At 39.5% G+C, this 17,454-nt stretch overlaps 1 protein-coding gene across 1 annotated transcript in view; it reads left to right on the forward strand.

Annotated features, from left to right (window-relative positions):
• NSD (Nuclear receptor binding SET domain protein) overlaps positions 1 to 17,454 on the forward strand; it is a 402,839-nt gene that overhangs the window by 201,297 nt on the left and 184,088 nt on the right. Inside the window, 2 exon segments of the mRNA XM_090385568.1 lie at positions 68 to 216; positions 16,778 to 16,958. Coding sequence (XP_090241694.1) covers positions 68 to 216; positions 16,778 to 16,958 — 330 coding nt within the window.

Consider the following 17,454-nt stretch of genomic DNA (forward strand, 5'->3'; position numbering starts at 1 on the left):
ACTGATTGTTGTACTTGATGTGAGTGGTATTTTACAAATAAGGCATCTTAATTGTATATTGTGATAGGTACATTTAAGACAACTTTGGAAAAGAATTCACAAGTTAAAAGTGAACAAGAGCCACCAGTTAGCAATGAAATAACTAAAAAGAAAGATGGTGAAGGTAGAAACCTTGCCAATGGTTTTCCAGCAGCTGTTGTTGGGGATGATTGTCAGGTAAATTGTGCTATGTATATTTTTATAACAAATCTGATCCAATGTGAATGATAGAACCATTATTTTTGTTGTTATTGTCATTTGTTTAAAGAAGCAAAGATTAGATTTTAATTTTAGAAGTACACAGAATTCTGCATAAATTCCTGTATGTGTGACCCAGAGTATAAATAGAAGGTAAATTAATATATAACTAGATTCTTTATTCTCATAATAATAAAATTAAAAAAGGCCATGCTCCAATATGGAACCTCCTAGTGAGCTTATAAAATAAGTAAAAACTCAATGTCCCCTGCAAACACACTACTCATTCACTTTCTGGCGAATGGAGGGAGTAGTGTAAATCAGCTAGTTTATAATCTTGCTAGAGGTAGTAAGATTATACACAAGTTGATCTGTATGCCTTCTAGGGAGTTACCCATAGGTTCAGTTTGGTGGACTATCTAGCAGCTGGCCTGCGAACACCATTTTGTAGCTGTGCCCATAGAATGTAAGAAAGATTGGATATTGCCATAATGCCCATCATAACCTTGAAAGACATTAATTATACTGTATGATGGAAGAGTTGGGGGAGGGGGAGGTATGTCACCTGCTAAATATCATAGAATCCAGTCAGTCATTTTCTTCTTTCACACTTTGTTTGCATAGGAATTAATTTGGCTAAATTCTGATTAAAAAAAAAAAAAAAAAAAAAGACATGCTGAGAATATGCAGGTTTCAGCTTTAATTTAAAATATAACCGCTTTTTATATTCTAAAGCATTTAGGGCATAAGCCTCAAGCTATGGGAGAATCAGGACTATGTATAAATATAGTGCTAGTGCATCAGAAATACATAGCTGTATCTGAATAAATCAGAATATTAGTAAAACGGCATTGTTTTAAGTTATATCTCATATTGTGAATACCTTCACGAGTTGCCATGATATTGCACTACTTCGAATAAGTAACGCTTTACCTAAGGAGAAGACTAATGTTACTAACTATTTGCCTTTGGCCAGCGGGTGGTTAGTTGGTGGAACCGACTTCCATCACTTGTTGTTGAAGTTGATAGCCTAAACAAATTTTAAGCTCAACTGGACAGGTATTTCGAACGAACGGAGGGGTGAAATGGGAGAGGGTTTTTTTTTTTTTTTGGCTGATGCTGAATAAGCTTGCTTTCTTGCATCATATGCCTCTACTAATGCTAATGCTAACTAATGTTACAAATAAGTAACATTAGTCTTCTCTTTAGGTGAAGCGTTACTTATTCGAAATAGTGCAATATCATGGCAACTTGTTGTGAAGGTATTCACAATATGAGATATAACTTAAAACTATGCCGTTTTACTAATATTCTGATTTATTCAGATATAGCTATGTATTTCTGATGCACTAGCACTATATTTATATATAGTCCTGACTCTCCCATAGCTTGAGGCTTATGCCCTAAATGCTTTAGTCTAAATACATGATACACCATCAGGCATCACTCGGGTGCCTACTCAGATGGATACCACCATGGGTGGTGGTATCCATCTGAGAATAAGTAACATTAGTCTTCTCCTTAGGTGAAGCGTTACTTATTTGAAGTAGTGCAATATCATGGCAACTCGTTGTGAAGGTATTCACAATATGAGATATAACTTAAAACGATGCCGTTTTACTAATATTCTGATTTATTCAGATATAGCTATGTATTTCTGATGTGCTTGCGCTATATTTATACATAGTTCCGCTTTTTATATTTAAAATATATCAATAATATATTACTAAAGATAATAGGGCAGACAAGTCCTACCTTGCTTTTCCATAAGAAAAACTTTCATTCTCAAGATAAACAATGCTATAATCAATAAGAAAAATTCAGATAAATTAAAAAGCTTCCACCAACACAAAAATAAGACTTCAATAACCATATCAGATTTACTGTCCCAAGCTTTGTAAACATATGATATAGATGTGATAAATTGAACAATGAAACCTTATCAAATCTCTTTAATAAAGGAGATCATATCATTATGGGACAGTAGTCTTGAATAGTCTGCAGAGAAGCATATTTAGGAATTTATCATGATGTGTTAAACTTTCAGGTATAATGGCAGATGTGTGTGTGGGGGGGGGGAGGTAAACTAACTGTTTTCACTCTGAAGGAATAAAATCTGGATCTGTCTCAGAATTAACCTTCACTGAATTAATTATAATCCTAAACTGACCTGGAAAATTCTGTTTAGTGTTATACTGGAAATAGAAGCATAATTAACTATTGACATAATCAGAGAAAAACAACAAGATCATTTCAGGTAAATTATACATTGTGCTGTCACTTTATTAGGTACATCCCCTGCTGTGCACATGTGGTTTCTCCCACATTGTTGCAAGTCACATGACCACAGTTGTGGATATAAATGCAGCAGAACAACCTTTCTAGTATCAGTTAAACGTTACAAACTGTAGCAAGAATGGGGAAAAGGGAGTGATCTAATGGACTTCGAATGTGGCATGGTAATCTAGGTGGAAGATGTGCTGGACAAAGCATCTCTGAAATGGCAGTTCTCCTGAAATTTTCAACGCACCACAGTTTCAGGGTTGTATCGAGAATGGTGCGTGAACAAAAAACATCCTCTAAACGGCACTCCTGTGGAAGAAAGTCGTTTGTTGATGAGAGAGGTCAGAGGAGGATGGCTAGAATTGTGCAGGCAAACAGATGGGCCACAATGTCACACATTACGCCGAATAATAAAATGTGTGTCGTGAATGGGCTACAACAGTCGACGGCCACATCACAATACCTTTGTATCAATGAAGAACAAGAGAGCATGCCTCCTATGGGCACAGCAACACCAGCACTGCACTATCGAGGATTTGGAAATAGTTGCTTGGTAAGACGGGTCGAAGTTCCTGGTGCAACATGTTGATGGAAGGCTCAGAATTTGGCAAAAACAACATGAATCCATGGACCAGTCATGTCTGACAACTACTGTGCAGGGGTGGGGAATGTTTTTTTGGCACATGTTGGGTCCATTGATACCCATAGACTGACATGTGAATGCCACATCGTTGCTGACCGAGTGCATCCGTTCATGTTGACAGTTTATCCTCAGTCGAATGGTTAATTCCAGCAGGATAATGCATTGGTGCACAAAGCCCGAATCACTATGGAATGGTTCCAGGAACGTGACAATGACTTTTCTTTGCTGCAGTGGCCCACTCAGTCCACAGATCTCAATCCTATTAAACATCTTTGGGATGAGCTGGAAAGGGCTGTTTGCTACAGGGCTACACCTCCGTCGAATCTCAAGGACTGCGTGACGCACTCATGTCTGCATAGTACTCCATTGAGGTTGGTCCTTGAGGTTGTCAAAGACATTCTCTCAGATATGCCAGACAAGCTGTACTTGCTAGCTGCGAGTCTAAAACGCTGATGGAACTGATATTCTGGTGACATTCAAGTCAAGTAAACCCAATTTCGGTGAATCGGTGAAGTCTGGATAGTCTGTGACAGCCAAATCCTAGGTATAACCTCCATGCAACAAGCACATGTCGGTGACCATCCAGATATGAACCAACGTAAGCGGTGGTCGAGGTGTGGTGCCCACACAACATGGAGGAAAGCCACCCCTCTGTATTATCATGCAATACCACCACTTTGCTTATTAGAGGCTTGAAGTGGTGGAATCCATATTTAGTCTCCAGAGCTAAGTTCCGGTCAACTGTCCCCATCTCTTCCATCATGCAGTATGATTGATGACTTTTGAGATTATGATGAACATCGTGGCGAGATCCAATCTTCCTTACATTTCAAGGGTACAGCTCTAAAACGGTGTTCGCAGGCCGGCCACTAGTTAGTACACCAGACCGAACCTATTGGTAACTCTCTAGGAGGCTTCCGGATTAGCTGTTGTATATAATCTTAATACCTCTACTCTGCCAGAGTAGAGTGTATGCGGGGGACATTGTCGAGGCCACATTATGTCAAGGAACTGGGTATATTCTTACCCTGTGTACGCCATATCCAAAAATTTCATTACTTCATACAGTAACCCCCCCCCCCCCCCGACACCTTTTCTTATTTTTGAATACACCATGAATTGTCAAACTAATAGAGTAAGCTTATCTGCAAAAAGATCTAAACCTCCCAAACACTTCCTAGTTCATTTCACAAATATACGTGGTCTCAATTCTAATCTCAATGACGTCCATTTCCACTTACAATCTGCCAAACCCCATGTACTTTTACTGACAGAATCTCAGTTATCGGTTGATTCAGCTACTGCTCATCTCAGTTGCCCAAATTATTCGCTGTATCATTTCTTTTGCCTCAAAGGTGGTACTAGATATTCCATTCTGATATTCCCTGTCAGAGACTTGGTAATTTTCCGGAATCTCCTCTTTTCAATCTTCTCTGGCTTAAAATCTCTGTACCTCATTGTGTCAAATTCATCTGTTGCCTCTACTGTTCTCCCAGCTCCATTAATCACTTGAAGCTCTTTGACTTCCTCTCTTTACAACTTGACTTTCTCCAGTTTAACTTTCCTAACAGTGAGGTAATTTTCCTTGGTGATTTTAATGTTCACAACTCCAGGTGGCTTCCATTTTCTAGTCACACCGACCCAGCAGGTTGAGATGCTGAGGCTTTTGCAATTACTAATGACCTTGCACAGATTGTTCATTTACCTACAAAAATATTGGACAATCCTAACCATACAGCCAACACGCTTGATCTTGTTCTCACAAACAACCCTTAAAAGTACACAGTCGAAGTGAGAGGTCCTTTAGGCACCTCAGATCACAACTTGGTAATTGTCTCTTCTCCAATGGAGCCTTTACCTCATGGCTATTCCCAACCTCGTATTATTAAGCATTACAAGAATGCAAAATGGGATGACCTGCGAGATTTCTTTTCCTTGGTCGGATTACTGTTTCAAAACTTCTGATGTCAACGTTTGCTCAGATCGTGTCAGTGAAATTATTCTTGCAGGAATGGAATCCTTTATCCCACATTCCACTTTAAAATCTTGTCCTTTATCTAAACCTTGGTTTTCCAATAATTGTACTAAGGCTGTTCAGGAGAAGAACATTGCATATCATAATTGGCTTGTTTCTAATTCTTCAGTTTCATTTTCTGCCTACAGCAAAGTTTGCAACAATTGTAAAGCAGTTATTAATCAGTCCAAACTAGAGTTTGAACAGGCTAAGAGTAGAAAACTTGCTTCTTGCCCTAATGGCCGAGCATTCTGGTCTCTTGCCAAAGCTGTTGGCCTCAACTTTTGCCCATCTTTCCTCCCACCTCTGTCCAAACCAGATGGTTTTGTTGTCACTTCAGCCAAGGATAAAGCTGACCTTCTAGCATCCCATTTTTCTTCCAACTCTGGTATTAATGATCTTGGTAAAACACTTCCCACCATTTCCAATACGCTCCATTCAATGCCTCCTGTGGTCTTCCGTCAAAAGGATATCAGAAGGATTTTGATGCTAAGAAAGCACCAGGTCCTGATGGTATTTCTCCACTTGTTCTCAAAACCTGTGCTCCTGAACTTACTCCTATTCTTTGCCGCCTTTTTTCACTTTCTTATTCCAAGGGTGTTTTTCCTTCTGCTTGGAGATTTGCTCATATCCAGCTCAGTTCCTAAAAAGGGTGACAAATCCCTCCCATCCAATTATCGTCCCATTGCAATTACTTCTACTCTTTCTAAAGTAATGGAGAAATCAATTAACCGCCAACTCTTAAACTACATAGAAACCTTCCGTCTGATCAACGATCGCCAGTATGGATTCCATCACTGTCAATCCACTGGTGATATTCTGGCTTATGTTACCCATTTATGGACTAATGCAATGGAAAAGTTTGGTGAAACACAAGCAGTTGCTCTTGACATCTCAGAGGCTTTCGATCGTGTTTGGCTTAAAGGTCTTCTAAGCAAGCTTCCATCTTATGGTTTGCCAACTGTTTTTTGTAATTGGTTATCCAGTTTTCTCTCTGATCGCTCACTGATCGTGATGGTAGATGGCTCTGTCTTCTAACTTCTCCACTAATGCCGGTGTCCCCCAAGGTTCAGTTCTTTCCCCCACTCTTTTCCTCTTGTATATTAATGACCTTCTTCCATTGACTGGAAATCCTATCCATAGTTTTGCCGATGATAGCACATTGTATTCCACTTTCCATTTTGAGAAACCTTGCCTTGCTCAATCAGCTTCAACTTCTCGAATATCCATTACCAATTCCTTAAATGATGGTAAAGACAACTTAGTTGATTTCAATCCTTCTAAAACTCAGCCTTGTCTTATATCTCACAAAAAGGATTCTTCTGCTTATCCTTGGTGACCCTATGATTTCTAGGTAAAATGATATATCTCTTTTAGGGATTACCCTGACTTTTAATCTCTCTTGGCACAAGCACATTACAAATATTGCTTCCTTTGCATCAAAAAAAACTTGGTTTTCTCTTTCACTCTCGGTGTTACATTTCTTCCAAACAGCTGTTCACTCTTTACAAATCGCAAATCCGCCCTACCATGGAATATTGTTCCCACAGCTGGGGTTGTGCCCCCAAAACCTCTCTCAGGCTTCTTGATTCTGTTCAGAAGAGGGCAGTTAGGTTAATTAATGACTCATCTTTAACAGTCTCTGCACTCGCTGTGCAGAGACTGTAAACATTAACAATGAGTATTTCCACGGGCTTTGTTCTTCTGAATTAGCTTCTATTATTCCCATTCTCTCTTTCAAAACAGTCCGAACATGTGCCGCCACCAGCCAACATCCATTTACTGTCCAACTTCAAACTCACAGAACCAACTTTTCATCTTCCTTGTTTATTCATTCAACTGCTGTTTTCTATAACAACCTTCCTTCATACGTATTTTCTGAAAATTACAGTCTACAGAAGTTCAAGTTCAATGTCAACAAATACCTTCTTTCGTCTTCTCAACCTCCATCCCAAGCACGGTACTAAGTATTATAGATTCTAATACCTCTCGTGTTTGGGGTTTACATAAAAAAAAGAAAAAGGAAAAAAAAAGGCTAAATATACTGTGTGTTTGCTTTTGAAAGGAGGGGATTTTTTTTCATTTAGTCAAATGCTGATGATGATGGTGGCAATAATTGATTGGGTATTTTTCAGTCTTGTGAGTTGCTTAGCAACTCAAAAGACCTAAAAATAGCATTGGTACTACACCAATGCTAATAGTATAGTAAATAAATTCGTTTAATTTGAAGTGCTGATCAAGACATCAAATACGGACATTGTTGGATGTCAAAGATGTGGTGTCACACAGATATAAGGAATGCATAATTTGAATATAGGGAGTACAATTTATACAGAAACGACAAAATGTGAAATTGTGTTTATTTTTCATGGCAGTCTCTGGGTTTCCCCCCATTGGCCACTTTAGTGTCTGTATTAGGAATGTGCCAATGCCAGCAGTGTGGTAGGTGTGGCTGCATAGAGTCGTGTGCTTGTTATGTTGTGTGCTGTTTGCCAGCTCTGACGTCCTTGCAGGCATGGGGCATAGAATGAGTTTGTTCCCTGCTCCCTGTCTGCTGTCCCCAGCCACGAGGAGGTAAGCCGGGGTATATTCTCCTCCCCCCCCCCAAAAAAAATCTGGAAAGGAGTGTGGATTTTAGAAGGGAGAAGTGGGGGTATGGGAGTGAGAATAGGTGATAGGTAGAGTGGGGAGATAGATTTGAGGCATCCCTGCAAAGAATTTGAGAAGTAGAAACTAGTTGGAGAGTGGCCGAAGGTGATAGCAGGTTTCTTCAGTTGGGTGGTGAGTGCAGTGTCTTACAACTTCTCTTGAAAACCTTGCCTGCAAAATTGTTCAATGCCATGGTCTCTTTACTGGAGACTGGTGGGGCTTCTTCCAAACTGTAAATATTTGTTTCCAGATGTAGTTCCATTCTGATCTCCAGGTAGAGATGACAGTTGTAGATTATGTGAGACACTTTCTAAGAGGCCACAGAAGCAATTATGTGAGTGTCATCAACTCCAAGCTGTTTGTTCCCTAGGAACAAACAGCGTGGATTTGATGCTCTCATGCCCTGTCAGCAGCAAGGTTTAGGTCTGTGCGAAACCATTGAATTTCCTGTTTTGTAAAGACCCTAACCACTGGAAGGAACAGAAATGTAGTTCTGCCCAAGTCTGATCTAGTCCATTCCTCTTGCCAGGCCTTGGAAATAGCTTCTGTGATGTTGGCATTATCTTCTTTTGCTGATATTTGTTGGTTTAAGATGAAATTTTTTAACCTACTTGGTATTTGTCTTCTCTGATATTGTAGATAATGGTAGGCTACTTTGTACTGTATTTGGTAGTTTGGCCGTTGATGACTTGAAGAGCAACTGTAGCGATGGCCCTACAGGCCCTTGAAATAACAAGCCTGGAACAGATATCTCTTTACCAGGCTGTGGTTCATCTTTTACCCAGGTGCCAGCAGCATAGCAAATAATCAGTGAAAATACACTCATATACACTCATACTTCAGAGTAGCTGGCTTGATTCCCCAGATTTAATCAGTTCGCCTGTTATCTTCTTTATTTTCTGGACAATGTATTGGCATTAGTAAAGGCACATGCAAGAAAGCAAGCTTATATAGAATCAGCCAAAAAAAAACCTAATTTCACCAATCAACTCACTCCAAATGTCTAGTTCTTCTTTGAATCTATTTAATCTATCAACTTTTACAATGACAGATGAAAGTTTGTTCCAGCAATCAACCACACGCTGGCGAAAGGCGAACTTCTGCACATCTGTCCTACTACTACTCTCTTTCCTCAATTTGAATTTATGCCCTCTCAGGCGATTATTCTGAGCAAGAGGAAGAATCCCATCAGGATTGGCTCAAACCATTCAAGGCTTTATACACCTCAATCAGATCACTCACAGGTACCTAGTCTCCAGACATTGTAATTTGCAAAACTTAAGCCTTTCTTTGTAAGAACAGCCCTTTGTTCCATTCACTAATCTTGTTGCTCTTCTCTGTACTTGTTCCAACAGCTCTACATCCTTCTTAAAATGAGGCCTCCAGAATTGTATACAGTGCTCGAGGTGTAGCCTGGCCATTGCCTTATAAAGGGGATAATCACCTCCTTTTCCCTGCTAGAAAAATTCCTGAATATCATTGCCTGAGCTACTCTTGCAGACCACCTGCACTGCTCAGAAAACTTCATACCTGCCTGCACAATTACCCCCGGGTCCTTTTCGTTCTCTACCACTGTCAATGTAGTATACCACACAGTAGATACGTTACTCTGGGGTTACTGCTTCCCATATGCAGTACTTCACATTTGTTAATGTTAAACTTCAGTTGCCACCCCTCAGCCCATATGCTCAACTTTTCTGGATCGTGTTGCAGCAGCATACTATCATTACTGTCATTAACAATCCTGCCAACCTTTGTATCGTCTGCAAACTTGGACATACATAGCTTGATATACCATTATCAGTCCACTGCAGGATGGAAGCCTCCTAAACAATTTGTTGATAGAAAATGGACCACAATCTGCCATGCTGGTCCAATGCGGATTGGCAGATCAACCGTATTTAGCAGTCAGGGGCTTGAACTCCATTCTACTCAAAGAGAGTGTGCTACCAAACTCCCGCTCCTGACCACTGGGCTATGGAGGCCTTCAATATCATTAGTAAATACAGAAAACAGCAATGGACCTAACACTGAACCCTGAGGGGCTCCACTAATAACATTAGTCCATGAAGAGCAGTGTCCATTGATTCCACTCTCTGTCTTCTGCCACTCAACCATCCTTTTATCCATAGCAGCAGTGTCTCCAGTGCCACACTGCTCCAATTTGTGCAGTAGTCTTCAATGTGCAACAGTATCAAAAGCTTTTCTAAGATCCAAATATATGGTATTTGGCGTGGGCTACGAAGTTTAGTCAGTCATCTAGGATTATTCTCAGGTGTTTGTTGTTCCTGACTAGTTTAATTGATGTGTTATTTAACCTGATGTTAGCTGGTCTATTTAATATTTCTTTCTGTAATATTTGTTTGGTTTTTTTTCTGTTGAAATTTGGGGTTTGTGCATGCTGCACCATTGAGATAGATCACCTTCAATTGAGTTGGCTCAGCCCTCCAGTCATGCCTAGAATTTCCAAATAAGGAGCATGGCCAGATCATCTGCATAGGCTAACTTAACAGCATTGTAGTGTGACAACCAGGCTTCTTTCCTCAAATAATTTGCAACAAGTCAATATATTGGAGCCGAGACACCGCCCTTGCTGAAATTCTCCAGGATGTTTTGCCACCATAGGGTGCCAAAGGCCCCTGTGAAGTCCACGAAGAGGCTGAGGATGTACTTGAAGTCTCTTGCGGTTATGTCTATTACTCCTTTGATGGCATATACAGTGCAGTATTCCTTAGTAAATCCAAATTGCCTTGGATAGTGCACACTCCTATTATAGGCTTTTAGAAATCGCTGTACAATTAATTTCTCGAGGACCTTTCCCGTGATTGGGAGCAGGGTGCTCCTCCTGTAAGAAGACTGGTTGTTGGTTGCTTTTTCTGGGGTTTTTAGTAGTATTTTTAAATGCACCTCATCAGGTCCTGAAAGATTTCCTTTTTCGAGGTAGGCATTCATTAGGTTTTGGATCATGGATGGGACATGTGCCCAGATCTTCAGTACTGCCACTTCGACAAGATCGTGCCCAGGACACTTTCCATTTTTCATAGACTGGATTGCTGCTGCTGCTATCTTCCTGGGAGAACAATTCCTCTTCTGGAGTGCCAGAGTAGGTGAGGTTTGAAACCTTATGTTCATTTGTAGCGTCCTCTCTGGGTATGCAACATCCTTGAAGATTATCTGGTCCAGGATGACATTTATCGATTCCTCCCATGAGAACATTTCCTGTTTTTGGTGTCCTAATATCGAGGAATATATTTCACTTAGGTGAGTCTTTTCAATCACCTGTTTATATGCAATGTCCCATGGATCTCAACTCAGTGTGTTCTAGACCAGTTTTTCTCAGGAGCCCTTCTTTTCTTTATTAGAAGAAATCAGCAGGCTCCAGGAAACATAAAAGAATCCCAGAAGAATATATCGCAATGCAATATAGAAGAATATATTGCATTGCGATATATTCTTCTGGGATTCTTTTATGTTTCCTGGAGCCTGCTGATTTCTTTTGGACTTCTGTTGTTTCATTCTGCTCGTTGATAGTCCCTGCAAGCAGATGTCACGTCTTTTCTCAGCTGGGTCAGCTGTGCTATCCACCAGGGCACGTGGTTTTTGCACCTTAGTCTCCTCTTGAATGTGCCATTGCAAACTGATGTGATCAACTTCTAAACTTCAAAAGCCTGGACAATATGGTAACGTGGAGATTCTTGGAGGATTTCTTCTGTAGCTGTTTACTTTAGTTCGGTGAATTTTTCCCAGCATCGTGGATTTTGTATCTGGGGAAGTCTTGGCTGTGCCATTCCGGCTGCCCAAACTCTGGCGACAACATTTCCGCCCAAGCCTGTCAGATCAATTTTGAACTGTTTTATTTCAGAACAGCAGACCTTTTGTAGGAGTATGTCTCTTGGATGCCCAGAATGTGGATGTTGTGTTCCGTTACGATTTTTGAAAGATCATTCATAAAGGATATAGAACCTTTTCAATTAAGCTGGAGAATCTTGCTACATCTGTTATTATTCCTATTAGGATTTTTATCCATGGAATGTTCATAGTTTAATGTCTTTTCACAGGATAAGAAGGGAGGAAGGGTTGTGCTGTTTGTTAAGATACACCAAATCTCTAAGGCACTGAATCCGGTTGACATGGGTAGTCACTGCAATGCTGAGTCAGTTTGGTCTGACATAAGCACTGGGAGAGCAAAAGACTGGAGTGTATTATAGGACTAACGACTGTGATGAGTACAACAAACAACTGTACAGAGAAATAGGGTGGGCCTGTAAATCAAAATGTCTTATAATGGGAAATGTTAACTTTCCCAATATTGGCTGGAACTTGTGGATTGGTCGCTTGCAGACTAGTAAGGCTTTTGTGGCTTTATTGGATGACTTTTCTACAGCAGCATGTTTGAAAGGCAACGAGAGGGAGTAATACTCTTGATCTGATTATTAGCTGATTATTAATGCATTAAAAATCTGCAAATAAAGGAATCACTATGCGGCAGTAATAACAGAATATTTATGTGGGATTTACTTAAAGATGTAACTACCATCAGGATTATAGGGAAGGGTTTTTGCTTTTGTAAAGGTGACTACAGTGCAACCAACTGCAAATTCTAAATGGGAAGGATTCAAGGAATTAATCATAGGAGCTACTAGGCTTTTCATACCAACTAAGAAATACTCTTCGAAATTAGACCTAAATGGATGTCAGATGAACTGATGACAGTCATAGCAGAGAAGAAAAATGCATAGAATGCATATAAATTATGAAGCAACACTGAAGCCTATGGTAGATATAAGCTAGTCTGTAGTCAAGTGACAAAGCAGGTTAAAGAAAAGCAGCAAAGACTTCTTTACTTATGTAAACTCTAGAAAGAAGGGGATGAATCAAATTGATCCAGTTAATGTTGATGGGTCGAACATTGATGCTCCTGCTCAGGTAGCTGGGAAACTGAATGAGTATTTTGCATCTATATTCACACATGAGGAATTCTGTAGGGTGGTGGAGGGTAGATGCTTATCAAGCTCTAACTGGGAGCTAAATGATTTTGTAATAACTGATAGAAAAGTGGAAGAGAAATTGTTGAAGTTAAATATAAGAATGTCACCTGGAGTGAAGGGAATCTGTACAATTATATTAAGGGAGGGAGCGAAGGAAGTAAGCAAAAATCCTTGCCATAATTATGAGAGCATCCTTGGATTCAGGAGAGGTTCCTGTGGACTGGCAATTTGTTATTGCATCCCCAATTGATGAAGGGGGTAGGTGGATGACATTAGTGATTAACAAACCTGTTAGTATTAGCATTAGTAGAGGCATATCATGCAAGAAAGAAAGTTTATGTAGCATCAGCAAAAAAAAAAAAAAAAAACTTTGCGTTTCACCTATTCATTTGTTCCAAAAGTTTTTCCATTCATTCCTTGAATTTATTTAAGCTATCAATTTCCACAATGACAGATGGAAGTTTGTTCCAGCAATCATGTACCCACTGGCTAAAGGCAAATTTCCACACATCTATTCTACAACTGAATTTCATCAATTTGAATTTATGCTTCCTCAGGTGTTTAATCTGAGCAAGAAGAAGAATCCCATCAGCATTGAGCTTGCTCAAACCATTTAAGACCTTATACAACTCAATCAGATCATCTCATGGGTGCCTAGTCTCTAGATGCTGCAATTTGCAGAATTTAAGCCTTTCTTGGTAATAGCAGCCTTTTGTTCCCCTCATCAATCTTGTTGCCCTTTTCTGTATGCATTCCAGCAGATCTACATTCTTCCTAAAATGGGGCTTCCAGACCTGTATGCAGTACTCAAAGTGTGATCTGACCATTCCCTTATACAAAGGGATAATCACCTTCTTGGCTCTGCTAGCAAAATTCATGTATACCAGAAGTTAAACTGACAGCTCTGTAATTACTTGTGCCACCCTTAGTGAATTGGGGATACATTTGCGCATCTCCAGTCCGTGGGGACCTCCTCTGGGTCTGAGGGTGCTCTCATAATTATGGCTAAGATTGGCTTACTTCCTTTGCTGCCTCCTTCTGTTCCAGGGGAAATAATGGAATCACTAGTAAAAGAAGTAATGCAGGATCATCTAGACAAGACTGCAATTATACTTTAAACACAGCATGGGTTTGTTAAGGAGAAATCTCATCTGACTAATTTGGTTGGATACTACGATGTGTTAACAGAGGAACTGGATGCAAAAAAACGATTTTGATATCATATACTTGGATATAAGGAAAGCCTTTGATACTCTTGCACATAAAAAACTGCTGTACAAAATGGAACAGAGTGGTGATCAATGGACACTTCTCTTCGTGGACTAATGTTATTAGTGGGGTTCCCCAAGGTTTGGTGTTGTGCCCATTGGTGGGATCAACATTTATCGATCATATTCATGAAGGCATATCAGGCTTATTATGAAGTTTGCAGACAATAGGAAGGTTGGTAGGGTTTGTTAATGACAGTAAGGACAGTACGCTACTGCAAAAGGATCTGGAAAAGTTGAGTAGATGGGCTGAGAGGTGGTAACTGAAGTTTAACATTGACAAATGCAAATTGCTGTATATGGCTAGCAGTAATCCCAGAGTAACATACCAACTGTGCAGTACTACACTCAGGGTAGTGGAGAATGAAATAGACTTGGGGTAATTGTACAGTAATTGGGGCAATATGAAGCTCTGTGAGCAGGCTTACAGGCTGCCAGGACAGCTCATGGGGGTTTTGTTAGTGATATACAGGAATATTGCTAGCATGGATAATGAGGTGATTATCCCATTGTATTAGGCAACGGTCAGGCCACATCTTATGCACTGCATACAGGTCTGGAGGCCTCATTTTAGGAAAAGATGTAGATGTGTTGGTGGATCGTGAGAACAGCACCAAGATTGGTGAAGGTTTACAAAAGGATTTCCTTAGTAAGATAGGGTTCTGTTCTGTGAATTGTAGCATCCGGAGGCTATGCACCTGCAAGGCGATCTGATTGTGTCGTTTAAGGCTTTGAATGGCTTGAGCAAACTCGGTGCCGATGGGATTCTTCCCCTTCCACAGCCTATGCACATGAAAGGGCTTAAATTCAAATTTAAGAATCATGATTGGAGAACAGATGTGCAGAAATTTGCCTTCAGGCCAATTGGTGGTTGATTGCCGAAAAAATCATCCATCCTTTGTTGTGGAAGAGGATAGGTTGAGTAGATTCAATGAAAACCTAGGCAAAGTATTGGAGAGGATGCATAGGTGAAATGGAATTCTTTGGCTAATCTGTAATAAGCTTGCTTTCTTGCATCATTTGCCACTACTAATACTAATTTAGTATCAGCTGGTACTTATTACCCAGCTGATATTGCTGTTTGCACTTGATGTGTTGCAAAACACCTGAAATTATAGTATGCCCATCTTAGAAACCTTATGTATCAATTTCCAAGGAGTGCACCCTGCCCAGTCTTGGGCATGCTAAAGGTGGAAGAAAAAGAAATAGAGTTAAGGCCATGCTGAATATGTCATATCATTATGTGTGAAAAGCAGTAAACTCACCAAATACCAATAAGCCAACATTGCTCAGAATTTTGCAGAAAAAATTTCTATGAGAACACAAACAAATATGGCTGTTCTGCAATAGGAATCATTCACTCCTATTTCTCCATCTTTAGTTCTTAAAAACCCACACAGAAAAAAGTCAGTTGCCCTTCCATTATCAGCACCTCCTAAAGCTACTACCAAACTCCAGTGGGAAAGAAAATACCACCAAAAACTGAAGCAGCTATGGTAGTACAGTGTTACAGAAGACATGCATTAGAGCTGTTAGAGGTTAGGTGGCCACTGGTAAAATTAATACCTTTGACGTTGAGGTATTTTTAAACAACAGAGAGCATTAAACTCATTTAACAAGTAATTCCATTAAGTTCCCGTTTTCAGACACCCATTCCTTGGACCGAAGTCCATCCATGGCACTATGGTAGTACAAGAGAAAATGGTTATTGGAGCTATGGACCCATCTGATGAATCAGTCTTGATCCTTTTTACCAAAGAAGAAATGAACAACCAATCAGCAGCCATTTTTCCCCAAAAAGGATAAATCCAAGACAGATTCAGAAAAGTAAGCCCACACCACTTTTGAAGTCAACCAGTGGATCCACCAAGCCCAAATAATGGCTTGGTGGAGTCGTCCAAGAATGTGATATTAAGGCCCTCCTGCATAAACCTGGTCTAGTTTGTGTTCACTTGCACGAGACATGTTTGAAGGCCTTGTTTGATGACCTGCCTTACATAACCTTATTCTCATTCAAAAGGACAGCAATGGAGCTGGACATGCTCATGGATGATTTGATATCCTTGGACAACCAGACTCCACATCAGCCTATTTCATTAGAGGGTAGCAGTTTGCCTTACAGTAGGGTTTTCATTAACAGGCTGCTCTATCTACTTGCCCTCTTGGACTGACTGCCCAAGCAAATCTTAATGTCTTATTGTACAGTTGCCTTCACCTTCTTACTGCTTATGGATTTCAGTGTAAAACACCCTGTAAGTTAGTGTTGATATTAATAGGAGAGGGGGTTCAGCAGTATCCATAACAGAAACAGATTTAGGTAAAGAAAGAAGTATTCACAAGTCATATCATCTTTCAAACCCTGCCTTCAAAAAGTTTTCATTTCCTTATCACTTTATATTGCTCGTGTGTAGAGAACAACTAACTCTCCTCTTTTTTTACTTGTACACGACCATCTTTGAATGTAGAATTATACTGTGTGGCTTCTTAATGGGTCACCTTAAAGTTTTATTATAACATATGCCCTTGAAGTAATACTATAAATTGAATTTTGTTGAGTTATGATGATGCAATCATATTATTTGTTCAGGAAAGAGAGAATAGTTCTTATGATAATTGTGTTGATATTTTATTTATTGAGCTAATTATTTATTGTCTGTTGCCTTAAGCATTTGTCTGTATTGTCTTATTGCCTTAGGAACCACCAGATACTGAACAAATAGTAGGAGGGATGACTAGGCTTGAACGTGTCTGCCAGATGTGTGAAAAATCTGGTGACATAATTGTTTGTAAAGGGCAGTGCCAACAGGCATTTCATTTGGATTGTTTAGGTATGACACACACTCCAACTGGATTTTTTTGTGATGAATGTACTACAGGTAAGAATATTAAATATATGTTTAGTTTTGTGGATTTAATTTTCTCTCTCAGGTTCTCACGCGCACACATACCTTTAAATTAAAAGTTACTGGTATCTATCTCTATCTCACTTATTTTTAAGGTTAAGCAGTTTGTGGTCTTAGCTTTATTTCATTTTTTTTTTTTTTTTTTTTTTAATTTCTTCTTAAAATTGAATCAAGTACTGCCATTTCTATTTTGCAGTTTCTAAATTAAAATTTTGTCTAATCAGCTCCTTTTTTCTTAATGAGAAATATTTTGATTGGCATTACAGTATTTCTCAAATGAATGTAAATCAATTTAATTTGAATAAAAAAAACAGAAAAGCACAAAACAGTTGTATGTGATGTTCAGTCTTCAATATACGAACGTATGGAGTTGATCTCCATTGTTGATATTACTTATTCATCATTAAGCATGCTCTGCAAGAGTTGCAGTCATACTTTCTTGTGTCAGGATAGCGAGTTCATGCAGTTC

This window comes from Mastigoproctus giganteus, chromosome 11 (genome assembly GCF_048544385.1).
Source record: "Mastigoproctus giganteus isolate SK-2022 chromosome 11, ASM4854438v1, whole genome shotgun sequence".
NCBI classification, from domain to species: Eukaryota; Metazoa; Arthropoda; class Arachnida; order Uropygi; family Thelyphonidae; genus Mastigoproctus; species Mastigoproctus giganteus.